Consider the following 27,085-nt stretch of genomic DNA (forward strand, 5'->3'; position numbering starts at 1 on the left):
TTTTTAATGAGAGAATGTAGAATTAGGGGTCTCTGTTTTAAAAATCAGGGGATAATCAACCTAAAACATGGATTAAGTGAAACTTTTCCTCTGAAGTTCATGAACCTTGGAAATTCTGCTTCCACCATCCTTTCAGGAAGAGATTCCTTGAATATTTTTAAGGCAGACTTGAGTTAATTTTTATTAAGCAAAGTTTTATAGGATATTGAGCGAGAATATCACTTTGAGGTTACAATTAGTTTCATCACGGTCTCATAGAATTACTGAGAAAGCTTGAGGAAATTAATATTTAATGGCATAATACCAAAGTTGATGGCACGAAAACAGCATTTGTGAGATGGGCCATTCTAGTATTTAATTGGATGCAATTTCTGCTTGCCCAGTACTAGAGGGTCTGCTGGGATATGGTGTGGCATAGCTGAGTGTCATTACCCAAAATGTAAAAGAACCTGGCACCAGGAGTGCTACCATTCACCATTAATGCATTTCCCTCTGCGCAAAAACTTGCGTCCACTCCTACCACCACTGCACATTTCCCCATTTGCAAAGTCATGCTTCCTGATAGTGAACCCTGTAGAGACAGCGCCTCTGCTGCCACCTGGCACTGGAAGTTGCTGTGAAGGCTGGGGCGTGCGTAGAGGGCGGGGCGTGTGGGAGCGTGATGACGTTGGTGATGCCTAGCGGCGGACGCTGCGCGTAGAGGCCCGCATCCGCCATTTTGGTTGTTGCCCGGGCGCCCTGACTGACTGAGAGTGAGTTAGTGAAGGAAGCAAGCAGGACGGGCCCACTGCTCTCTCGTATCCCACCGTGAGGGACACTTGGTGCGTTCTGGTTCAGTTTAAACCCCACCTCTGCCGGCAGCCTGAGTTCCGAAATGATGTGTCCGTCCTGAGAAGCCCGGCTCGGCCGCCCCCTCTTCCCCTGCCTGTTCTCCCCCTTCTACCCTCCCTTCCCCTCCCTCACCCCTTCCCCCTCGAACCTCTTCTCCTTCTCCAAGACATGGTGCCCAGTGAGGAGAACCAACTGCTACCCACAGAGGTGAGGCCCTGACAGCTGTTGCAAAGCAGCTTGCGGCGGGGAGTGGGTGATGTTTCACTGTCTTCAAGGCACTATATAAATGCTGAAGGCTTGTGTTGGCGAGGGGAGATGTCTCGCACCTGCTGCTATTCTTCCACCACCCAGCGCCTTAGCTGGCTTGGAAGTCGGGCAGCGTAGGTCACAAATGTCACCCACCACCTCCTTGGTCGGGGAGAGAGGTTCTGTTGTCCGCAGAAATTAGAGTAAGGATACCTATGGGTGGAAGGGGGAATCAACGCTGCCTCTTATTACAGTGGGATCGGGACGTTTCGATCTGGGGTGACGGGGGGGGGGGGCAGGAATTGCTGACATTGCTTCCTGTGGATTTAGAATAGGAGTTCAGTAATGCTTTAGGGTGCAGGAGCTGATGCTCATTCTCGTGGATTTGGTTGGGAAGGGCAGTTGACATTTCTGACTGATTTGGAGCGATAGTGTCCTGATGCTGGTCCCCTTGATTTAGGGATGGAGGTAGTGGGAGCTGATGTTGTTACTTCTAGAATTGTAGTAGTTACGTTGCTTTGCCTCAACGTGGGGGTATGTCTATGCTGCTGCCTACTGTTATAGGCTGGGTCTCTGCTGTTGTATACCATTACTGGTGAATTGGCCATGCTAAATTGCCCGTGCTAAATTGCTCGTAGTGTTAGGTGAAGGGGTAAATGTAGGGGAATGGGTCTGGGTGGGTTGCGTTTTGGTGGGTCGGTGTGGACTTGTTGGGCCGAAGGGCTTGTTTCCACACTAAGTAATCTAATCTAAAAAAATTACTCCCCTGCCGATGTGTTGGGTCCTATACTGTTCCCTAGTCTTGTGGGTGTAGTGTTGTGGGGTAGTCTTTGCTGCATCTGCCTGTATTTATATACTGCTAACTTCGCTGCTCTTTGTCAGGTTATGCCATTCTCCTTGAGAGCGAAACTGTTGCCCGTGAGTGGAACTTCCTTGTTCACTCCAGATGTGAGATGAGCTCCACTGTTCTCTCAGATGACTAGAAGTAGTTACCCTGTTTCTATTGTTTATATATTAGATGGAGGATAGGTTTCTCTCTGTATTTGGATGTGCTGCTCCTAATTGTTTGAAGGGAGAAAAGCTGTGCAGTGACCTTTTGGTATAGAGCAGTGGCTGTGCTGCTTCCAGTTAGTTGGGGGTTTCTCTCCAGTTGTCCCTCAGAATTACAGGGGTTCTCAAGAGGTGGGGGTGGCGGCTGTGTTGCTGTCTTGGTTATTGAGGTTGTTACACTGCTCACCTTGAGTGTCTGGTGGACTGACTACCTTGGACAGTTGAGGGCTATGCTATAGCCCATGGTATTGGCATTCATGAGCTGAGTTACTCTATTCTTTTGAAGACACAAATTTTAAGGGTAACTGGACTTTCTCCACATGTGGAATGTGACTATTGTGCTGCGATAAGCACTGTTACAAAGTGGAATGCTACTGTATCTGTTTCTCCCTATGGATATGTGTGTTTATATCTAAAGCCAAGAGAGTGGAGTCTGATGCAACTTGCATTCCTCAGTGTACTTTGTTCTGAGGGGTGTTGAGGCAGCACAGGCTCTTGACATATCGGGGATCCCTTATGTCAAATGATGATTGTCTGTTAGCAGCTTTGGATGCATTTGCTTGAATTAAACTGCAGTGTGTTTCATTTTTGTTCCCATTGGTTTGTGGTGTTATTGGTGTATATGTGAGTTTACCATGTGTTTTTCTTGTTGTGCTACTTGTTGAGCCATTGCTAATGCTCCTGAATTGTATTCCTTAGAATGGTGTAAAGTGCTGTTGATTAAAAATTTTGGTATAGTTTATTTCTTGTCATATTGACACTATAACAGATAATGTGGTGCAAGCTCTGTGGTGTTCAAACACTTGATGTTTTGTGTTAATCAGCAGCCTCATTCTTTATCTGCACAAATCACTTGTTCCATTGTGTACTGTTTGCAGATATTTGCTTCATAACTTCAGAATTAAGTACTAATTCTTACATGCAGACTTCCACTTTCTTAGTCAAATATATTTTTTCATTTTGCAAGACTTCAAATCAAGGACAGCAACTGCAGCTCTCTTGCTGAATCATCATTGAAAATACATGTGCCAAGAATTCTTTGTCACCAGCTGCATCCACATTTACTCCATTTTCATTTATTGATTTTGTGTTCTGCTGATACATTTTGCTAATTTTTGAGATTGAGAAGACCTAGAAGGGATACTGTCCTAATAAAACCAGCATCCTCTCACTACATTACAACACATGGTATATTGATCTATCACTCCCCATCTGGTGATTTCTGTTCCCTCCTGGTCACCACGGATAACAGATAAATAGCAACTCACCATTCTATATGCTGTAGCCTGTCAGTAAATAGGAATCTGGCTGCATGAACAAATGACATAAAGCAGCCTTCTGTTTGAGCTATTTATAGCTCGTCTGAAGTTATGCAAATATAGGCTATTTGGCCCACTGTGAATGCTGTTTTCCCCATCTCCAAATACTTGAATCAGAAACAGTTTAGACGTATGATTGTGTAAGAAAAGTTGTTGTTCACTGTCTGTAACTTCAATCCCAACTCTGGGAATATGCTGATTAGATAGAACTAACCCCTCAGAATGTGATTACATTGTGTACTTGCAGTTAATACTTTTTTGCCTGCTTTGGGGGAGTGGGGCAATTATCCATCTTCTGTGTACAGAGGAACCTCGATTATCCAAAAGAGATGGGTGGGCACTATTTTGCTTGGATACTTAATTATTCGATTAATTGATTTCCTCTGGGGCTGGGAGTTTTCTATGAAGTCTGCTGCCCGTTCAGGAAACTAGGTAAAAGCACACTACACGTGAGACGTCCCCCCAACCGCCTCCTTCCCAGCCTGTCCGCTCCTATCTTCCCACCACCACCTGCCTCCAATACCCGTCTGGCCCCAACCCCACACTACCCCCCCCACCCGTCCATCCTTGACCCCACCCCCCATGCCGTCTTCACCCTGGTGTAGAACTCCAGGAGAGAGTGTGGGGAGAGAGGGAGGGTGGGAGGTCAGTCATTTAGAGACGGTGCCTGGACTGTCCAGGACTGTTCTCAGCAGCATTTCAGTGAGCCAAGTCCGTTTCTAATTATTGTACCGGCAAACAAAGGATGCGATCGGGGTGAAACAGTTCTTTGACGTAATGTTTCTATTGGGACCTTGAGATCCCCTTCGGATAATCCGACGTTCAGATAATTGATATTCAGATAATCGAGGTTCCTCCGTAGATTGTAGTTAATGGTTAAAGCAAGATGTTGCTAATACAAAATCTGAAATACGGTCTGTGTCGGCAGGAGCCAGTCGGCCATCTCCTCATGACACCGTGTGTGCTAAGGGTCACTGGACTTGAAATGTTAACTCTTTTCTGTCTGGATACTGTCAGACTTGCTGAGTTTCTCCAGGAATTTCTGATTTTGTTTTCTTGGGGAACTATCACATTTTTCTCTAATATTAGCTGGACAATGCATCCTTTGGAGAGATTAATACTCATACTGTTGCTTTAGCCTGCTGTTAAACTGAAATTGTAGCTAAAGTTCAAAAATATTTGTCATTCCAAATAAATGTTGACAACTGCAAATGTTGTTTTTTGAGGTTAGCATAAGGATAAACTATTTACATTTTTATACTTCAAGTTTGAAATTCTCAGTGTTCATTGTGTGTTGATTAAATCTCTCAATTTCTAAATTTCGCCCCTTTTGTATATTGATTAAACTTTTGTATCCTTGAAGCTTAATGAGCAAATTAATTCGGTTTATTGCTGAATGGTTTGTGTACTATAATGCCGCCTTTATAGATTCAACATTTTGAATAGAAGAAACTCTCAATGTGATTTAACATGCTGTACTTTTTTAATTAATGCATTGCATTCCATGCCAGCATGCTGTTTGTGTTGATGTTATTCGTGACATTTGGATTTTAAGGCAGTTTGGAATAATCAATCTATCGATTAAAATTCTGCCTCTAATAGTTTTAATTATACTTCTACCTTTAGGTGTTTCAAAGTACAAAGAATTGTTTTTGTCTGGATGTTCCTTGTGACATTTCACAAGTCTATTTCTCTTTTATATGCTTATCTAACTTTTCCTTTATTAAGTTTATGAACTTATAAAAGTTATCTCAGTTTATCAACCTGTTAATGTTTGCTGCCTCAGCTTCATTCTGAGCAAAAGATTGAAATGTTTTACATTATTGCACTATTTCTTTTTGTGTTTGGTTAATATGCAGCATTTAGTATTGACTGCATAAGCTAGTTAATAGGCTAGAAGCCCTTAACAGTGATTGCGGGTCAATTTAATAAGTAACCATCTCTGTTTGAAAACTCAATTGATTTTTCTTTTGATGTAATTCAACCCAATTCTGCTTATTGCTGGGATGCTAGTAGTGATGTTGAAAGTTAATTTTAGACCCGGACCGGTTATTTTATGTCCACGCATTCTCCCAGTTGTTTTGTTTTAATAGTTCAGTTTTAAAGTTCAGGTTAATTATTTTTGTGTTGGTAACCTTCCATCTTGTAAGATAAAAGCTTTCCCTGTTGTGGTCTACTAATGTTGCTGAGGGCCCCATTTTTGTCGCAGTCCCTGCATTAATTGCAGTGGAAGGCGCTAGACTCAGGCGATTGATATTTCACTGGCATCTCTTCTCTGGCCATCTTCGCAACCAGCTGAGGTTTTAGTTTCTGCTCGCCTCTTCCACTGCCCTTCCAGTTAGCCTCCAGATGTCACAGCCATCAATGAATGTCTCCCAGTTGTCAGTGTCTATCTGCATTTACATAACTCACTTGTAGATGATCTTATAATAGAGTTATGGATGCCTAGAAGGTTTTGACCCATTTATCAATGCACTATACAGGAGGTGTCTGGGTATATGGTTGTCATTCATCTGATGATCATGGGTGAGCCAGTGAAGATGTGTTTGACTTAGCAACAACTGTACATTGTTGAATTATTGCACTGCAAAACCTCTGAGTTGGTGATCATGACCTAGAGATGGTGTGTATATGTCATAGACAGGTGCAGGTGGAAACTATAACCTTTTCTCCTGCCCAGCAAATGTTATCCAGTCCTTATTACTATGAAGGAGTACTCTGAGGATGCAGGCTTGGTAGATTCACCGTTTGGTGTTCAATCCAGTTGCTGTGTTCCACACTTTTACTTGGATTGGACATAACAACTGCAGCTTTTTCAATAAACGAGTCACAGATTGCTAGTGTTTGTGGAGCTGACATATCAGCAACTTTAGTATCACATTTTCAATACTGATAGATGATAGTATGGCTGAACCCTGGATCATGACATTTGTTATGTTGCTATTTGAAAAGCTCCTATGAGCCTCTGCATTTGTTGCAGCATGTGTTCCTCTGAATGCTAGTGCAGCACCATCAACTTGAAGAACTTTCTGATGATCACATAGTACAGATTTGGCTTGAACCTTAGTTGAGCAAGGCTGAAAAGCCTTCCATCTGTTCTGCTACATAGTTATACCCTCTGTCGTGACTTCAAGGCATATGACAACAGCAAGGAAAGAATATGCCAAAGTGTGTTGATGCTACAACACAGCTCTGTTTCACTCTATGGCGAATCTCAAAAGGTTTTGATGTCCTTACATCGATATGTTAACAATATTTCATCTCAGCACATATCAGCGAGTCAATTATTTCGCAGTCAGTACTGTGGTAGCTGTATATGTGTTGAGAATGCTGTTTAGAGAGTCAGACCTGGTGATCATATTTGGCTGATGCCAATGCCTTAATCCTCGGTGTGTCCATAACACCTCTTGGTTTGATTTGTTCTGAAAGTATATGTTCATTCTGGTAGAAGCAAAGGTCAAAAGGACTCAGTCTATTACTATTTATTTTTCCCAGGACATGATATCTGAGGCAAGAGTTTTTTGAGACTTTTCTGTTTGTCCATGCCAACTCTAGTTCTGAAATATCCCACTTGGAATTCTGCTAATAACACAGTTAAGTTCTTCAAAGGATGGTCTCTTATCTCTAGAGCCAAGCATGGTGTTAAGTGTATACAATCAGGAGATTATCTGACCCTTTTTAAGTTGAGAGGCAGATGCATGCAATGTGATCTGAACCATGTGAGTGAGGAATTGTATCGTAAAGTAAAACAATTTTCTTAGTGAAGATCAGCGCTTGTTAAACATTTACAATTAACTTTACCCTGCCAGAACAATTTTTTTTTGGTAGTGGGATCTCATTTAAGAATATTGTGTGGAAGTTCAGCCTATCAAGTTTTATGTTGACGACAATTATTGTACAATGATATTGATCTATTACAAGTTTTCTACCAGTCCTGCGCAGATGGTCCTCACGTACTAGCTTCTCATTGAAGAATTACCATCTACCTTATTTGTTTGTTTGTTTATCTGGTGCAATGAATTCTGATGACATGTTGAGCAGATTGCAACTCTAAATTGCAATCACCTATTGAAGCAGGTGGACTGTGGCACATTAGCACCTTACAAGTCCCTTGGGCTGGGTGCTGACTAACTAGTAGGAAGTGGGGATCCCTCCCACTGTCAAGAGAATGTAGTATCTGTTCTCTAAGGCAATCAAATTGGGTTTATCACTTAACTCTTGTCCCCTGTGTTGAGTGGAGTAGCTTGTCTGATGTGATTTGTGCAGACCCTGGGCTGCTCAAGCATTAGGTTCCTCTTCTTGACTTGATGAGTCCTTGGGATACAAAGAAGCCAGTGGAAAGGGTGGTAGCTTTACAGAAATTGACAGAAAAATTATGTACTTAGAAATCAGTTTAATTTTGACCTCTGCTTCAGATTTTTTGACGAGGTTTACTCCTTTTAACCTTCACATTTTCTGATATATCCACAACACAGTGGAGTTATTGTCACGGCTGGAAGTTTGATTGAATAGGATATGCCCACATGAACAGGGATATGGCCATGTAACATTGTGAATCTGAATCACTGCACATCCGGAGGCCGAACCTCTTCTCTGCCTCTCTGGACTGCAAGCTACTGGTTTCATTGTAAAATTATACGAATTGTTCTGCCCGTCAAGTCTGCTTAGCCATTCAGTGGGATCATGTCTGAACCGACATTCCTCACATTCACTTTCCTGCCTGTTTCCCTACTGATCAAGAACCTGTCTTAACCTTAAATATAAACAAGGACTCTGCCCTACTGCTGTCTCTGGGAGGGAATTCCAAAGCCACTCAACCCTCTGCAAGAGGCAATTCCTCATTTCAATCTTAAATTGGCACCCCTTTATTCTGTGACTCTGCCCTCTTATTCTATATTTTCCCATGAGGGAAAGCATCTTAGCATTTACTGTGTCAGATCCCTTAAAAATTCTATGTTTCAATGAAGTCAACTTTAGTGGGTAGAGTCTTAACCTGTTTAACCTGTGCTCATGAGACAGTTACCGACGATCCTCCTAGTGATCCTCCCCTGAACTACCTCCAATTAAGTCACAATCTGGGATAACGCACGTTTTGGCAGTGCGATTTGACTATAGTGTCACTGAAGAATTAGGGAGCAGTGTTTTGGATAACGCGTACCGCTGTTGGCAATAGTGCGATTTCAGCGGGAATTGGGTTCGATAGTTGGTCAATGTGTACGCCAGTATCTCTGTACCGTTTTGCACATGCGCTGATGTTCTTAGTGTACTGTGCATGTGCAACATTGGTGACAGTTATTGTGCAGTTCTGCGCATGCCTCAAAGTCTCTGCGTGGTTCTGTGCGTGCGCGGTGTCTGCTTCAAGTCTCTGCCCCTTTCTGTGCATGTGCGATATCAGCATCAAACTTTGTGCCGTTCTGCACATGTACCGATGTCAGCTGCCGACAGAACAGCTTTCTGAGAGAGATGCCATATAGAGAGCAGCTTTCGTACATTTTTTAAACGTACTGTGTTAAATTTACTTTTGTTTCATTAATAAGTATGATTTGAACCTTCATTCAGGCTGTGCTGTACTTTGCATGAGACCTTTAGGTGATTTTTGATCGAAAATAGGCGATTTTTAAAAAAAACTGGTCAGTCCCGAAACCCCACTTTTCCCACAGGTCCAATGGTTTTCTATTAAGTGAGGTTTCGCTGGAATGCAACTACGGCATTATAGGAGAACTACCTGGGTATCTTCCCTTAAATAAGAGGGCTAAAAACTGTTGAGTTCCAGATGTTGTCACCAGGAGGCACAGTACATAACTGCTGGAGACACTTTGTGCAGAGAGCTCAAGTCATTTGGCTCTTTTTTTGCGTATTGCTGCTGTCCAGAAGTATGGGGAAATAAGCAAAATAGTGCACAAAAGCAAAAAAAAAGCTAACTGTGTAGATACAAACTTTTGATGCACTGATGTTGTAATCCACTGGGAAAAGACTGTCTGTAACAAGCTATGTGAAGGTGGAGTTTCATTATATACATTCTGTTGGTGATAGTTGCAGTGGAAAAGAAATGTGCCGCAAACTCTAAATTTAACAGATACTATAACTTGTTCCGTTTATTAGCTATCAGTAACACATGGAGAATGTGATAGCAAAGTCTTGCAGAACCAGGGCAGTTAAAATTTGATCATATTTCTTCTGTTGTTTATGTTGATCAGAAATGATAACATTCATAGTGGTGTGTGCTAGTTGTGAAAATACTGTTAATGTTGAGGAGTTATGAGAGTAAGTGAAATATGATCTTCTATTTGACACTCTATTCCATTTGCTGCCAAGTGGGAAGTTATCTGAAGCAAAATAGTGAAATTAGAAAAAGTACCCCTCAAAATATTTGCTAATATTTTGCAGGAGCAAAATGTAAATTTGTGTAATAATTAATGTAGATAATTTCTGATCTTTCAGTATTTTGGGGTCAAAGCTGCTTTTATAGTAAATGTTTAGGTGTAATGCAATTGCCATCTTACTGTGAAGATATTTTCGTGTGCAGTATAAATGTAAGATCATCCAAAAACTGTAAAGAGATACTAAGGAAATAAATGGCTAAGTATATGAATCTGTATAGCAGGGATCAGCTGTTGACAGCTTGGAATAAAACAATACAATACCATATACTAAGCTGTGTGAAAGATGATGAAATCCAACACTATGTGGAAATCATGCAGTTTTGGCTTCCCCATTTTAAAAATGATATAATGATTGGGCTCAGAAAGAACTTCATGTTTGATCTGAAAACTAGAGAAAGAACACAAAAGTATGATGCATAAAGGGGATGGTCATTTTTATGGAAGATTTGACAATGAAAATAATTTTGCCATGAGGTTTGACGTGCCAGGGTTATGTTTTCATCAGATACATGTTTATGGATGTTTCCAACCAATCCATTCTAATGTTTATGTTCCACACAAATTTTCTCATCACCCTTCTTCCTCTGCCTATCAGAATGCTTTTGTATTTATGTAGTTTTCCCTGAAATGCATTTCTGCTATTCACTTGAATTGCTCCCTATGGTGGCACGTTCCACATTCTGACCACTCTGGGTTATTCTGATGAATTGTCTTTTGAATTTATCAATGATCCTTGATTCTGCTCTGTCACTCAAATCAAAATGTCTCTCTGAAACTCACTTGCACCATTTGTAATATTTCTTATCAATACTATCAGCAAATTATTTATTGCCTCACACTCGAGCCTCAGTGACATTGTAGCAATATTCTTGAGTCAAAAAACCTGCAACTTCCTTTTTCAGGTTATGTTATGTGGCCATACCCCTATTCATGCTCTACAAATTGTTTCCAATATACATTTACTCTTTTTTTTTTCTCCCCATTCTTGCACCGAGCCTGTAGTTAGTATGTAAAAGTAAGATTACTGAACAATAGACTTCGGTTCTTCTGATGAAGGAGTTCTTTAAGTTAAGGGTGAACAGAGTTTTGCCAGCATTCATTACAATTTAGAAGGATTGGAGGTAATTTTATTAGAACACAAGATTCTGAGGTAGCTTAACAGATGCTGACAGGATATTTTCCCTCCTGGAGGAATTTGAAACTAGGAAAAGTAATTTTAGTATTAAAATGTTTGTCATTTTAAGACAGTGAAGAAGAACAACTCATTTTGGGATTGTTCATCCCTGGAGTTCACTACCCGATAGAGCGATGGGGATTGGGCCCTTGAATATATTTAATGCTGAATTGTGTTTTTGATTTACAGTATAAGGGAACCAAAAATGAAGAATGATTGGAAAATCAAGTTAAGGCCACAATTATGTGAGACATTATCTTATGAGTAACACAGCCAAGTTTGATGGCTGAATTACTACCTTTTTCTTATGTTCTTAATTTTGATCTGAAGTTGGCATTGCTACATGTTCAATACAGATCATTTGCCTTATTCTTTCATTCTTGCTTACTTGTCCCTCTATCTCCCTCTTCTCTTGCGCTCCCCCTCCTCCCTTTCCAAAATTAAGAAAAGCTCAACCCATCAATTAATGGAAGTGTTGGAGCTTAACACTTGTTTAAATTAAATTTTGGGTCAAGCTCACTTGATGAATTTGAAGACTCCATCTAGGATGGTATTGCAGTATAGTTCTGAGACAAGTTGTCTATTGTTTGAGTTGCTGGCTTTCCGATGATCAGTTTGACAATTCAGGTGGTTGTAAAAGTTCCTTTAGTATCACTGGAAGCAACCTGGCAATGCTCTTAGTAAACTGACCAGCATTTGTCTGACATTCAATGCCAAGAGAAACAGGTCTGCTGATAATATCTCTACTGTTTGTGAGAAAGTACTGTGGTATAGCAGCACTGATTATAAGCTGCAAATTTCATGTTGTGGCTGGAAAAAAGGTCCAGTAAGTAGCTCAAATCTGGTCAATGCTATATTTATTCTGAAGATGTTTCCTCAGGCTAGGATTAGTGATAGGACACTGAAATTTGCCTGGTGTACAGCCATTTCTAAGTTCTTGGTGTTTTCTGACATGTCAAAGTTTATTGGAACATAATTTCTGTTCCCACTGTTGTAGAAATTTATTGTAAAAAAATTGTTCTCTTTCATAAACTGACAAGATGGAAATGTTTAATGCAAGCTGTTGGATAGGTGCTATTAGGTTGTCATTTAGCATGTTAGCATCACTGCATCCAGAGTTGTTGATGTTCTCTATCGGGTTGTAAGATTACATACAAATGTAATATTTGATTCCTTAATATGAAAATTTTACATATTAGTAACATGATAAGTATGCCACTTACATATCACCAGTTTTCAGCTCTGTTCTGGCGGTTGCCCAGATCCTAAACTCTTGTATTAGAGTCATAGTGATATACAACATCGAAACAGACCTTTCGATCCAACTTGTCCATGTTGACCAGATATCCTCTATAAATCTAGTCCCATTTGCCAGTATTTGGCACATAATCCCTTTAAACTTTTCCTATTGCCTTTTAAATGTTGTAATTATACCAGCCTCCATCACTTTTGCATGCACCACCCTCTGTGAAAATGTTGCCCCTTGGGCGCCTTTTCTATCTTTACCTTCTCACCTTAAACCTATGTAGTCTAGTTTTGGACTCCCAACCCCAAGGAAAAGACCTTATATATTTACCCTGTCCACGTCCCTCATGATTTTATAAACCTTTATGTGGTCACTCCTCAGCCTCCGATACTCCAGGGAAAATAACCCCAGCCTATTCAGCCTCTCCCTACATCTCAAACTCTCCAACCCTGGCAACATCTTTGGAAATCTTTTCTGAACCCTTTAAAGTTTCACAACATCCTTCCTATAGGAGGAAGACCAAATTGCACGCAGTATTCCAAAAGTGGTCGAGCCAATGTCCTGTACAGCTGCAACATGACCCTCCAACTACTTTACTCAATGCTCTGACCAATAAAGGCAAACATACCAAACACCGCCTTCACTATCCTATCTACCTGAGAGTTCAAGGAACTATGAACCTACACTCCAAGGTCTCTTTTGTTCAGCAGCACTCCCCAGTATGTTATCATTAAGTGTGTAGTTCTGCTCTGATTTGCCTTTCCAAAATGCAGCACTTTGCATTTATCTAAATTCAGCTCCATCTGCCTCTCCTCTTCTCATTGGCCCATCTGATCAAGATCCCATTGTAATCCGAGGTAACCTCCTTTGCTGTCCACAGTTATTAATAAAATTTGGGACTTTTTTTCACTGGAGCGTAGGAGGTTTAGGAACAACCTGATACCTCCACTTTTGGTGTCATCTGGAAATGTACTAACCATATCTCCTATGTTCACATCCAAATCATTTATATAAATGACAAAAAGCAGTGGCCCCAAAACGGATTCTTGTGGCACACTGCTGCTCACAGGCCTGCAGTTTGAAAAGAAACCCTCTTGTTCCCAGAATTGAACACAAAACTTCAGTTGGGATTTAACCTAATGTCTTGTAAAGGTTTACTACAGCTTCCTTGTTTTATGCTGTGACCCTATCCAAATACAAATGAAAATTGTTATTTAGATGTTTTTCTTTGTTCTTACTTCACAATGCTGGGCCAGCATTTATAGCTCGTCTCTAGTTGACCTTGAGAAAGTGGTAATGAGCTGCCTTTTTGAACCACTGTAGTCCATATGGTGCAGGTAGACTCACAGTGCTGTTAGGGAATTCAATGATTATGATCTAACAACACTGGACGAACAGTAATATATTTCCAAGTCAGGATGATGAGTGCCTTGAAGGAAAACTTGCTGGTGGTGTTCCCATATTTCTGCTGCTCTTGTCCTCATGGTAGATGGTAACTATAGTGATTGCGATGAGGTTGGCTTTCTATTCCTCTCCCTCCTTTAAAATGCTCTTTAAGTTATAGGAAGGATAGTATCAAGCTGGAGAGGGTTCAGAAGAGATTTACCAGGATGTTGCCCAGCAAAGAAGTTTTGAGTTATTAATAAAATCTGGGACTTTTTTTCACTGGAGCGTAGGAGTTTTAGGAACAACCTGATAGAAGTTCATAAAATAATGAGAGGTGTAAATAGAGCTAATGGTAGTAGTCTTTTCCCTAAGATGAGGAATTTCAAGACTAGGGAGCACATTTTAAAGTGAGAGGAGAGAGATTTAATAAGAAATGAGGCAAACCTTTTACAAGGGTGGTTTGCATGTGGAATGAACTTCCTGAGGAAGTGGTGGATGCAGATAACCTTACAGCATTTAAAAGACATTTGAGTAGATACATGAATAGGAAAGGTTTGAAGGGTTATGGGTCAAGAGGAGGCATGGGACTAGATTAGTTTGGGATTATGTTTGGCATAGACTGGTTGGACTGAAGGGTCTGTTTCCATGCTGTATGACTCAAAAAACCTATCTCTTTGGTAAGCTTTAAGTCATCTTGTCCTAATAACTTTGTGATAAATGTAAAATTGAAGTGATTAGAATATTTTGCCTTGGTAAATGCTAAAGAAGTGTCATTTGAAAGCTTGGGTTGACACTTAATTTTAAAATTAAATGTGAACATTTGCATAAAACAAAACCCTAGTGACAATATCTTACAAATGTAATCTTCCTGATTTGCTGTTTTGCTTTCGGTTGGAAAGAGCACTCTTGGATATTCACACAACGTGCTATATCTTTGGACTGGGAAGAAAAGCTTTGCCAAATGTTTTTCTGAGTTGATGTACAACTTGACTATGTCAAGTTTTTGCTGCCTGGAATCAGTGATTCAGTGCTGTATTTGACGCAATCTGAGAGAAAAGTCTAAAGTTCCATAAGTTAATGATTACCTGAAGTTTTTGTAATTAAAAAATTAAAGGGATTTTTTTTTGTAAGACAAGTAGTGATGTTATAATGTGATGCACCCAAAACAAATTTGGTTGTTTTAATCAAGTATATTGTATTAAACCTTTCCATACGCTCTTGCAATGTTAAACGTGCTCTGCAGATTCACCAAAATCTGTAGGGCAAGTTGCATCCTCTGGTAGGGATTACTCATTTGTGCTTTTGATACAGTACATGGTTCCCACTGCTTAAAGTGGGTGTGTTTTCTTGTTTTGAGTTATCTTGGTATTGTAGCAAGCTGTGGCAAATCTGCCTGTTGAATGTGTTAATCAAACAAAACTTATTAAAAATGAATCACAGACAATCCTGACAGCTGTTGTAGGAAAGTGCTACATCTTCTAACCAATGTGTATATGATTTGAACAAACTGAGTGGACAAATTCATGGTAGATGCAGTATCATATGAATAAATGAGTTTATTCATTTTGGTAGCAAAAGCAAGGCGGCAGATGATTAACTATAAATTGAGAGCGGGAAATGTGCAATGGGACCTGTGTTTCTTTGTACACCAGTCGTTGAAGGCAAGCATGTAGGTGCAGCAGGTGATAAAGAAGGTTTAATGGTATGTTGGTTTTCATAGCAAGAGGATTTGTGAAAGTTAGCAAGGATGCCTTGCTGCAAGTGTACAGGGCATCAATTAGGCCACATCTGGAGTATTATGTGCAGTTTTAGTCTCATCATCTGAGGGAGAATATTGCAGCTATTGAGGGAATGCAGCAAAGGTTTGCCAGACTGTTGGCAGGACTGTCATATAAGGGGAAGTTGAATCAGTTAGGATTATACTCACTGGAGTTAAGAATAAGGGATTCTCATAGAAACCTACAAAAATTCTAACAGGACTAGACAGGACAAATGCAGGAAGGATTTCCCAAAGATGGGAAATGATTTGATATATTTACTGTCACATGAACCTTGTTAGAAAATACAGTGAAAATGTTGTATAGTGTCGCCACTCTGGAGCCAGTTCATAAAACAAAATAATCAAAACACAGAATATAAAGGAAGGAAAATGAATAAATAAAATGTCCAGCTTTGCAGTCTGTCTGTCTTGTTAAGTGTTCCATTGTGGGTGTGGTGGCCAGGCCTGAATCCCTTTTGCCAAGTCGTTGCTGCTGGACCAAAAGCTGTCAATCTTTGGCACCATCTCACCTCCACCGATATAACCAGTGTCATCTTGGTTACATACTTGATTATGAAACTGGAATTGAAAAAAAAGCAGAAATAAAGGAAACAAAGCTAAAAGGAATGAGAAACATCCAGATATTCAAGTCCAGAACTGGGGTCACAGTCTAAGGATACGGGGTAAACCATTTAGGGCTGAGATGAGAAATGTCCGAGTGGTGAGCCTGCAAGATTCGCTACCACAGAAAACAGTTAAGGGCAAAACTTTGTATGATTTAAAGAAGGTGTTGGATGTTGCACTTGGAATTGAGGATATGTGGGAAAAGCAGGAGCAGGCTGTTGAGTTGAATGGTGGAACAGGCTGAAGAGCCTTAATGGCTACTCATATTTTCAATGTCCTTTGTTTCTGCATGCTTCAATGAAACGTGCTCATTCACGTTTTGCTTTTGATATTTATGGCCATAGTATCTGGCCTTTTAAAACACAGTTGAATGTTAGTTTTCTTCTGTGGGTGTGTATGATCCAATTTCCTAATTTTTTTTTGAGATGTGGAATGGCCAGTGAATAATCAGTTCCCCTAAAAATTTCTATGTGGATAACTGAAATAAAGCAAAATTATTTTCTGGAGTTTGCTTGGGATTGTCAGATTTAAAGAAATTGGCCCTTTTTTCCCTGCCTTTATTTTTCAATCAGTTAGCAGATTATCCTCCTCTGCTAAATCAACAAAATTGAAGAATTCACTTAAGAAATTTAAAAGTATTTTGTGATCATGGACAATAGGTAGTGGTTTTTAATGGCCAATTTTAAATAGGGGTACTTTTTAAGTGGTAGAACATTTTACATGCAGATGCAAAACACCTCTTTGAATTACCCCTTTTCTTGGTGTGTAAATGTTTTTATCTGTGTGCCTGATGTTTGGCAGAGATGGCCTTTTATGGAGATGAGCATCCAAATTCCTGAAAACCCCAGGATAAGATTATGCTTTCAATGATGAGTGGTTAGTTGACATTGAAATATGGAAAGTTTAATTTGTATATGAACAAGTCAGGATGTATGAGGTAAATTGGCTTTGGTCTCGATGGCCACAAATGACTCGTGTTTTCAGGGTGATGGCTTGTATTGGTAGAGAATCTTGTAATCTGCTGAATGACACGATGGTGCTGCGTAGGACGTTCAACTGAAGTGATATATCGCCACTGGTTGCTCATTAGTTTTGGGCAGTGAGCCAAGTCAGTAGGTTTACTGATGACCTAGAGAGCTGAAACCATTTTTCGCTCCCCTCCCCGTTAAGTGTACCATTAAGTTAGTTTACACATACTGCCAACATAAGAACTAGGCGTCTGAAGAATCGTTACGCCCAGACCGTCGACTTCTGCACCTCGTGATGCTGCCTGGCTTGCTGTGTTCCTCCAGCCTCCTGTCTGTCAACATAAGAACTAGGAGCAGGAGTAGGCTATCTGGCCCTTTGAGCCTGCTCTGCCATTAAATAAGTTCATGGCTAGTCTTTTTGTGGACCCAGCTCCACTTACCCACCCTCTCACAGTATCCCTTAATTCCTTTATTGTTCAAAAAAAAGTCTATCTTTACTGTAAAAACGTTTACTGAAGTTGTTGTGGTTTTGTTCGCCGAGCTGGGAATTTGTGTTGCAGATGTCGTCGTCCTCCCCCCTGTCTAGGTGACATCCTCAGTGTTTGGGAGCCTGCTGTGAAGCGCTTCTGTGTTGTTTCCTCCGGTATTTATAGTGGTTTATCTCTGCCGCTTCCGGTTGTCAGTTCCAGCTGTCCGTTGCATTGGCTGGTATATTGGGTCCAGGTCGATGTGTTTGTTGATAGAATCTGTGCATGAGTGACATGCCTTCAGGAATTTTCTGGCTGTTATCTGTTTGGCTTGTCCTATAATAGTAGTGTTGTCCCAGTTGAATTCATGTTGCTTGTCATCTGCGTGTGTGGCTACTAAGGATAGCTGGTCGTGTCATTTCGTGGTTAGTTGGCTTTCATGGATACGAATCATTAGCTGTCTTCCTGTTTGTCCTATGTAGTGTTTTGTGCAGTCTTTGCATGGGATTTTGTACACTACATTGGTTTTGCTCATGCTGGGTATAGGGTCCTTTGTCCTGTTGTTGTCTGAGAGTGGCTGTTGGTTTGCAGTTGTGAGTCCTAAGGGAAAGACAACGGAATGAGGACATGCCGCAACCCAAAGGACTAGCCATGTTACCATACATCAAGAACATTTCTGAACTGACAGCCAGACTACTACGACCATTTCTTTATTTCTATCTTTTATATTCCCCTCATAATTTTAAATGTTCCTATAAGACTTTTTCTCCCCCACCCCCAAATTCTTAATTCCAATGAATGTAATCCCAGTCGACACAGTCTCTCCTCCTAAGTCAATCCCCTCAACTCCAGATTCAACCTAGTGAATCTCCTCTGTACCCCCTCTAGTTCCAGTACAGAGGAACCACGATTATCTGAATACCAATTATCCAAAAGTTGGAGTATTCGAAGGAGAAATCGAGGTCCCGATAGAAACATTACATCAAAGACTTGTTTCCAACAGTGATCGCGTCTTTTGTTACAGTGATTAAACAGGCACAGTCTCCAAATGACTGTCTGTCTGCCTGCCCTCTTTCTCTTTCCCCTACATTTTCCCTGGAATTCTACAAGGCCCCCCCCCACATACAGTCTCTAACACTGTCCTATACAGGGCAAAGGTGGAACCTGTCAATAAGTTGCAGTAAAAGGTTGTGTCTGTCTGTCTGTCTGTGTGTGCGCGCGCGTGCGCTGTTTGGAGACTTACCCCACAAAAGCAGCTGCAGCAGCAGTCTTGTTGGTGTCCAGTCCAGCTGCCCTGGGGGGGGGGGGGGGGGGGGGGGGGGTGCGGTGTTGCACTGGGTTAGGGGATGGTGTTGGACAGGTTTTGGGAGCGGTGGGGCGGGGCCTCACATGCTGTGTGCTTCTGCAGTATCCTAAACTGGGAGCAGACTTTAAACACTCCGAGCCCCCAAGGAAAGGCATTTAATCAATTAACCGAAAAATCGACTATCCGAGGGAAATAGTGCCCGCCCATCTCGTTCGGATAATAGAGGTTCCACTGTACATCCTTTCTCAAGTAAGGAGACCAAAACTGCATGCAGTTCTCCAGGTATGGCCTCACCAGCACCCTGTACAGCTCCAACATCACCTCCTGTTTTTAAACTCAATCCTTTGGTAATGAAGGACAAAATTCTATTTGCCTTCCTAATTACTTGTACCTCCAGGCCAACCCTTTGATTCATGCAAAAGGACACCCAGGTGCCTCTGCACAGCAGAGTGCTGCAACTTTTTAACCATTCATGTAATAGCCCTTTTTACTGTTAGTCCTACCAAAATGGATGACTTCACGTTTATTAACATTGTATTCTATCTACCAGATGTTTGCCCACTCACTCAATGTATCGATGTTCCTCTGCAAACGTTTCACAGTCCTCTGAACACTTTGCTCTGCCACTCATCTTAGTGTCATCTGCAAATTTTGACACACTGCATGTGGTCCCCAACTCCAAATCATCTGTATAAATTGTGAATAATTGCAGTCAGAATACCGATCCCTGAGGCACACCTCTAGTTACTGATTTGCCAACCAGAGTAACACTCATTTATTCCCACTCTTTGCCTCCTGTTAGTCAACCAATCTTCTTTACATAGTAATACTTTGCCTGTAATGCCATGCATCTTTATCTTATGCAGCAGCCTCTTCTGTGGCACCTTATGCCCTAATTTAGTGAGTAAACTTAGGGCGCATGGTATTGGGGGCAAAGAACTGATTTGGATTGAAAATTGGTTGGCTGACAGGAAACAAAGAGTAGTGATAAACAGCTCCCTTTCGGAATGGCAGGCGGTGACCAGTGGGGTACTGCACGGATCCGTGCTGGGACCGCAGCTTTTTACAATATATATTAATGATCTAGAAGATGGTATTAGTAGTAACATTAGCAAATTTGCTGATGATACAAAGCTGGGTAGCAGGGTGAAATGTGAGGATGACCTGGACAGGTTAGGTGAGTGGACAGATGCAGTTTAATGTGGATAAATGTACGGTTATCCACTTTGGTGGCAAGAACAGGAAGGCAGAGTCAAGTTAGGTAAGGGGGGCAGTACAAAGAGATCTAGGTGTTCTTGTACACCAGTCAGTGAAGGCAAGCATGCAGGTACAGCAGGTAGTGAAGAAAGCTAATAGCATGCTGGCCTTCATAACAAGAGGGATTGAGTATAGAAGCAAAGAGGTTCTTCTGCAGCTGTACAGGCCCCTGGTGAGACCGCACCTGGAATATTGTGTGCAGTTCTGGTCTCCAAATTTGAGGAAAGACATTCTGGCTATTGAGGGAGTGCAGTGCAGGTTTACGTGGTCAATTCCTGGAATGGCGGGACTACCTTATTTTGAAAGATTTGAGTGACTGGGTTTGTATACCTTGAGTTTAGAAGACTGAGAGGGGATCTGATTGAGACGTATAAGATTGTTAAAGGATTGGACACTGATGGGTGTCCCGAACCAGAGGACACAGCTTAAAAATAAGGGGTAGACCATTTAGGGGTAGAGATGAGGAGAAACTTCTTCACCCAGAGAGTGGTGGGTGTGTGGAATGCTCTGCCCCAGAAGGCAGTGGAGACCCAGTCTCTGTATTTGTTTAAGAAAGAGTTGGATAGAGCTCTCGAGGATAGTGGAATCAAGGGTTATGGAGATAAGGTAGGAACAGGATACTGATTGAGGATGATCAGCCATGATCATAATGAATGGTGGTGCAGGCTCGAAGGACTGAATGGCCTACCCCTGCACCTATTGTCTGTTGTCTATTGTCAAAGGCCTTTTGGAAATCTAGGTACAACACACCTACTGGGTTCCCTTCGCGCACCTCATTCATATTGTCTTCATAAATTCCAAAAGGATAATTAAGCATGACCTGCCTTCATGTACCCACGCTGCATCTGCCCAGCTGAGCAATTTCTGTCCAGATGCCTTGCTTTTTCTTCCTCGATAATAAACTCAATCATCTTCCCCACTACAAAAGTTAAGCTGTAATGGCCTGTAATTGGCCATCTTTTGTCTACCTCATTTTTTAAAACAGTGGTGTCACATTTGCTGTTTTCCAATCTGCTGGAATTGCCCCAGAATCCAGCAAATTTTGGAACATTGCCATAAGTGCACTTGCTATTTCTCCTGCCATCCCACCCTGGGATGCAGTCTATCAGGGCCAGGAGATTTGTCTATCCTTAGCTCCATTAGCTTGCCCGAAACTACCTCTTCTGTAATAAGATTGCTTCCAGGTCCTCACCTACCTTTTGTCTCTTTGTCAATTACTGACATGTTAATCGTGTCCTCCACTGTGAAGACTTACACAAAATACCTATTCAATGCTTCGGCCAAGATTTGCTTCAGCCACACTTTTTTTTTGGTGGTTTTATATATTTATAGAAATTTGTGCTATCTGTCTTTATATTCTGTGCAATTTGTTTTCTGACATTTTTTCTTTTATTTATGGCTCATTTTGTGGCTTACTGATGACTTTTAAAGTTTTCCCAATCTTGGCCACTTCGTATGCCTTCTCTTTCAATTTGATAGATTCTCTTATTTCCTTTGACACCCATGGCAGGTTACCCCTTTTCTTACAGTTCTTCCTTTTCATTGGAATACAGAGGAACCGCGATTGTCCAAATATCGATTATCCGAATTTCGGGTTATTGGAAAGGGATCTCAGTGTCCCAATAGAAACATTACATCAAAGAGCTGTTTCAACCTTGATGACATCTTTTGTTTACAGGTACAATGATTAGAAATGAACTCGGCTCACTGAAATGCTGCCGAGAACAGTCCTGAACTGTCCAGGCACCGTCTCTAAATGACTGAACTCCTGCCCTCTCTCCTGATTCTGGGTCATCCAAGATGGAGGATGGGAAAAACTTCTGGCTGTAACAGCTGCTTCTTTTTTGAGGTATTTTAGATGTTGGAGGTCATTTCCTTGAATTCCAGGAGCAGCAATTACTGTTTTATATGCTGTGGCATTGTTTTGGAACGTTGGAAAAAAATGTCAAAGCAACAGCACTTGTGACAACAGACAAAGGAAGCGCATGGTGAGGTTTGCAGTAGAGAGAGAGAGAGAAACCCACATTGCTAACTGACAGTTAGCAGTTCCTGCCTTTCCTGTTGAGTTCATGTATTGCTGGACATCGGAGTGCCTCTGGGAAAATTAACAAACAGTGAAATTCACTGCTAATCTTGGAGGAACCTGCTTGGAGAGGTCACAGCACAGAAACAGATAAGTGGATGCTTTAAGCGTTGTCTTAAAATAAGTCTGCAGTAGTGAGTAGAATGAGTTCTTTCTTGATTATATGTTTTCTTGAGCTACGTCTCTTGATTAAACTTAAAATATAAGCCATAAGTATTAATTTAACCTGGAGCAGTGTTTTGTAGAGGAATCAGACAGTACTATTTTCTGGGTCAGTAGATTGAAAGAAGCAAAAATGGCCCTTAGTAGAGTGATATGCATGTGTTGGATGTGGGAGCTTAGGGAGAGTTTACAAGTTACTGACTATTGTATCTGCAATAAGTGCCATTTGCTGCGAATCTTATCAGATCGAATGGATCGGTTAGAGGGGCAGTTAGAAGCAATGAGGAATTTACAAGAACTTCGGGTGTGATTGACAGCAATTATAGGAAGAGGGGCAAGTCTCCGATCTAGTCATAAAGATGGGTTAACTCCAGGAAAGGTAAGAGAGGTAGGCAGCTAGTGCAGGAGTCTTCTGTGGCTATCCTCATTTCAAGCAAGTACACTGTTTTGGAAAATGTCGTGGTGATGGATTCTCAGGGGAGCATAGCACGAACAGCCAAGCTTCTGGCTTTGAGACTGGCTCTAATGAAATGAAAGGTACATCGGGTTCCAAGCGATCGATTGTGTTAGGGGACTCTCTAGTCCGAGGCACAGACAGATGTTTCTGTGGCCATCAACGAAAAATCAGAGCAGTGTATTGCTTCCCTGATGCCAGGATCAAGGATGTCTCAGGGTGCAGAATGTTCTTAAGGGGGAGAGGGGCCAGCAGGAGGTCATTGTACACATGGGAGCCAACGAAATAGGAAGGGAAAAGGTTGAGATTCTGAAGGGAGATTGCAGAGAGTAAGGCAGGAATTTAAAAACGAGATCCTCAAGTGTATTAAAATCTGGATTGGTCCCGGTGTTACGAGCTAGTGAGGGCAGGAATTGGAAGATAGAACAGATGAATGCATGGTTGAGGAGCTGGTGTATGGGAAAAGGATTCACATTTTGGATCACTGGAAGCTCTTCAGGGGTAGAAGTGACCTGTACAAGAAGGACAGATTGCACCTAAATTGGAAGGGGACGAATATACTGACAGGGAGATTTGCTAGAGCTGCTTGGCAGAATTGAAACTAGTAAGTGGGTAGGACCCAGGGAGATAGTGAGACTGGTCCAGTTGCGAACAAAGGCAAGTCAAACAGTCAGGGCAGGCAGGGACAAAGCAGAGAACAGGATAGGACTGATAAGTTAAACTGCATTTATTTCAATGCAAGAGGCCTAACAGGAAAGGCAGATGAACTCAGCATGGTTAGGAACATGGGACTGGGATATCATAGCAATTACAGAAACATGGCTCAGGGATGGACAGGACTGGCAGCTTAATGTTCCAGGATACATGCTACAGGGACGATAGAAAGGCAAGAAAGGATGGAGGATGGCGTTTTTGATAAGGGATAGCATTACAGCTGTACTTAGGGAGGATATTCCTGGAAATACATCCAAGGAAGTTATTTGGGTGGAAATGAGAAAGAGCTGATCACCTTATTGGGATTGTATTATAGACCCCCTAGTAGTCAGAGGGAAATTGAGAAACAAATTTGTAAGGAGTTATCCGTTATCCATAAGGTGGTTATGGTTGGGGATTTTAACTTTCCAAACATAGATTGGGACTGCCACAGTGTTAAGGGTTTAGATCGAGAGGAATTTAAGTGTGTACAAGAAAATTTTCTGATTGAATATGTGGATATACCAGATCTAAAAGGTGAAGGTCTAAATTGGAGGAAGGCTAATTTTAATGGTATTAGGCAAGAGCTTTCAAAAGCTGATTGGCGCACATGTTTGCAGGTAAAGGCTGGAAAATAGGAGCCCTTCTGAAAAGAGATAATGAGAATCCAGAGAAAGTATGTTCCTGTTAGGGTGAAAGGAAAAGCTGGTAGGTATAGGGAATGCTGGATAACTAAAGAAATTGAGGATTTGGTTAAGAAAAAGAAAAAGCATATGTCAGGTATAGACAGGATAGATCGAGTGAATCCTTAAAGGATAAAGGAAGTAGGAGTATACTGAAGAGAAATATCAGGAAAGCAAAAAGGGGACATGAGATAGCTTTGGCAAACAGAATTAAGGAGAATCCAAAGGGTTTTTACAAACATATTAAGGACAAAAGGGTAACTAGGGAGAGAATAGGGCCCCTCTCAGAGCAGCAAGGCAGCCTCTGTGGAGCTGCAGGAGATGGGGGAAGTACTAAACGAGTTTTTTTGTGTCAGTATTTACTATGGAAAAGGACATGAAAATTACAGAATGTAGGGAAATCTTTGGTGACATCTTCAAAAATGTCCATATTAGAGAGGAGGAAGTGCTGGATGTTTTGAAATGCATAAAAGTGGATAAATCCCCAGGACCTGATCAGGTGTACCCTAGAACTCTGGGGGAAGCTAGAGAAGTGATTGCTGGGCCTCCCACTGAGAGATTTGTATCATTGATAGTCATAGGTGAGGTGCCAGAAGACTGGAGGTTGGCTAACGTGCTCCTGTTTAACAAAGGTGGTAAGGACAAGCCAGGGAACCATAGACCAGTGACCCTGATGTCAGTGGTGGGCAAGTTGCAGGAGGGAATCCTGAGGGACAGGATGTACATGTATTTGGAAAGGCAAGGACTGTTTAGGGGTAGTCAACATGGCTTTGTGTTTGGGAAATAATGTCTCAGAAACTTGATTGAGGTTTCTGAAGAAGTGACAAAGAGGATTGATGAGAGCAGAAGTTGTAATCTATGTGGATTTCAGCAAGGCATTCAACAAGGTTCCCCATGGAGGACTGGTTAGCAAGGTTAGATCTCACAGAATACAGGGAGAACTAGCCATTTTGTTACAGAACTGGCTCAAAGGTAGAAGACAGAGGGTTGGTGGAGGGTTGTTTTTCAGACTGGAGGCCTGTAACCAGTGGAGTGCCACAAGGATCGGTGTTGGGTCCACTACTTTTCATCATTTATATAAATGATTTGGATGTGAGCATAAGAGGTAGAGTTAGTAAGTTTGCAGATGACACCAAAATTGGTGGTGTAGTGGACAGTGAAGAAGGTTATCTCAGATTACAACGGGATCTTGACCAGATGGGCCAATGGGCTGAGGAGTGGCAGATGGAGTTTAATTTAGATAAATGCGAGGTGCTGCATTTTGGGAAAGCAAATCTTAGCAGGACTTGACCACTTATTGGTACGGTCCTAGAGAGTGTTGCTGAACAAAGAGACCTTGGAGTGCAGGTTCTTAGCTCCTTGAAAGTGGATTCGCAGGTAGTTAGGATAGTGAAGGCGGCATTTGGTATGCTTTCCTTTATTGGTCAGAGTATTGAGTACAGGAGTTGGGAGATCATTTTGCGGCTGTACAGGACATTGGCTAGGCCACTGTTAGAAAATTACGTGCAATTCTAGCCTCCTTCCTATTGGAAAGATGTTGTGAAACGTGAAAAGGTTCAGAAAAGATTTACAAGGATGTTGCCAGGTTTGGAGGATTTGAGCTATGGGGAGAGGTTGAATAGGCTGGGGCTGTTTTCCCTGGAGTGTCGGAGGCTGAGAGGTGACCTTTATAGAGGTTTACAAAATTGTGAGGGGCATGGATAGAATAAATAGACAGTCTTTTCCCTGGGGTTGGGGAGTCCAGAACTAGAGTGCATAGGTTTAGGTGAGAGGGGAAAGGTATAAAAGAAACCTAAGGGGCAACTTTTTCATGGAGAAGATGGTACATGTATGGAATGAGCTGCCAGAGGAAGTGGTGGAGGCTGGTACAGTTGCAACATTTGAAAGGCATCTGGATGGGTATATGAATAGGAGGGGTTTGGAGGGATATGGGCCAAGGTGCTGGCAGATGGGACTAGATTGGGTTGGGATATCTGCTTGGCATGGACAAATTGGACTGAAGGGTCTCTTTCTGTGCTGTACATCTCTATGACTCCATGACTCTCCTCCCACACTTTCCCTGGAGTTCTACAAATGGGTGAACCCTAAACCTCCACCCCCCCCCCCCCCCCCCCCCGCCTTCCCCAGGTAATCTCTCCAACATTGTCCTGTGCAGGTGGGGTTGGGTGCGGACGGGGGTGGGCACATGCAGGGGCTGGGGTTGGGGGGGCGGTTGCAGGAGCTCGCACACGGTGTGCTGCTGCGTAGTCTCCTGAATGGGGGGGCAGACTTCACAGAAAACTCCCAGAGAAAATGAATTTACTGAATAATCAACTCATAGAAGCCTTATCGTGTGAAGGCAGATTATTTGGCCCATCGTGTCCACATCGACCCTCTGCACAGCATCCCAGCCAGACCCATCCTGCATTTTTAATCCAGCTAGCCTACACATCGTTGAACACTCTGGGCAATTTCCCATGGCCAGTTCACCTGACTTGCACATCTTTTGGAATGTGGGTGGAAACTGGCGCACCTGGAGGTAACCCACACAGACACTGGGAGAAGGTGCAAACTCCACACAGACAGTTGCCCGAGGCTGGAATCGAACCCCGGTCCCTGGTGCTATGAGGCAGCAGTGCTAACCACTGAGCCACCGTGTCGAGCAATATCGTGCCCGCCCACCTCATTTGGCTAATCGAGGTTCCTCTGCATACTTTTGCTGAGCAGAAGTGAAGAGGATATTGTCTGTTCTATATCTGGTTGAAATTAGGTCTGTTGTATCAAGTGGGAGACCCTTTTATTGTATTTTATTAAAGTGACATGGAGGATCATAAGATATAGGAGCAGAATTAGGCCATTCGGCCCATTGAGCCTATTCGTCCATTTGATCTTGACTGATATGTTTCTCAGTCCTGTTCTTTTGCCTTCTCCCCATACCCTTGATTCCCTTGCTAATCAAGCCCTTGCTATCTTGAGTACATTCAATGACTTGGCCTTCACAGTTTCTGTGCAATC

The 27,085-nt window shown here is 41.9% G+C and overlaps 1 protein-coding gene across 2 annotated transcripts in view; it reads left to right on the plus strand.

Annotated features, from left to right (window-relative positions):
- The first annotated feature begins 709 nt into the window (after positions 1 to 709).
- Positions 710 to 27,085, plus strand: part of usp47 (ubiquitin specific peptidase 47) — a 184,091-nt gene continuing 157,715 nt past the window's right edge. For both annotated transcript variants that reach the window (XM_072592475.1, XM_072592477.1), the window contains exon 1: positions 710 to 1,038. In XM_072592475.1, coding sequence (XP_072448576.1) covers positions 1,000 to 1,038 — 39 coding nt within the window. In that variant the 5' untranslated portion in view covers positions 710 to 999. The remainder of the gene's footprint in view (positions 1,039 to 27,085) is intronic.

The sequence above is a fragment of the Chiloscyllium punctatum genome, chromosome 22, assembly GCF_047496795.1.
Source record: "Chiloscyllium punctatum isolate Juve2018m chromosome 22, sChiPun1.3, whole genome shotgun sequence".
In the NCBI taxonomy this organism is placed as follows: Eukaryota; Metazoa; Chordata; class Chondrichthyes; order Orectolobiformes; family Hemiscylliidae; genus Chiloscyllium; species Chiloscyllium punctatum.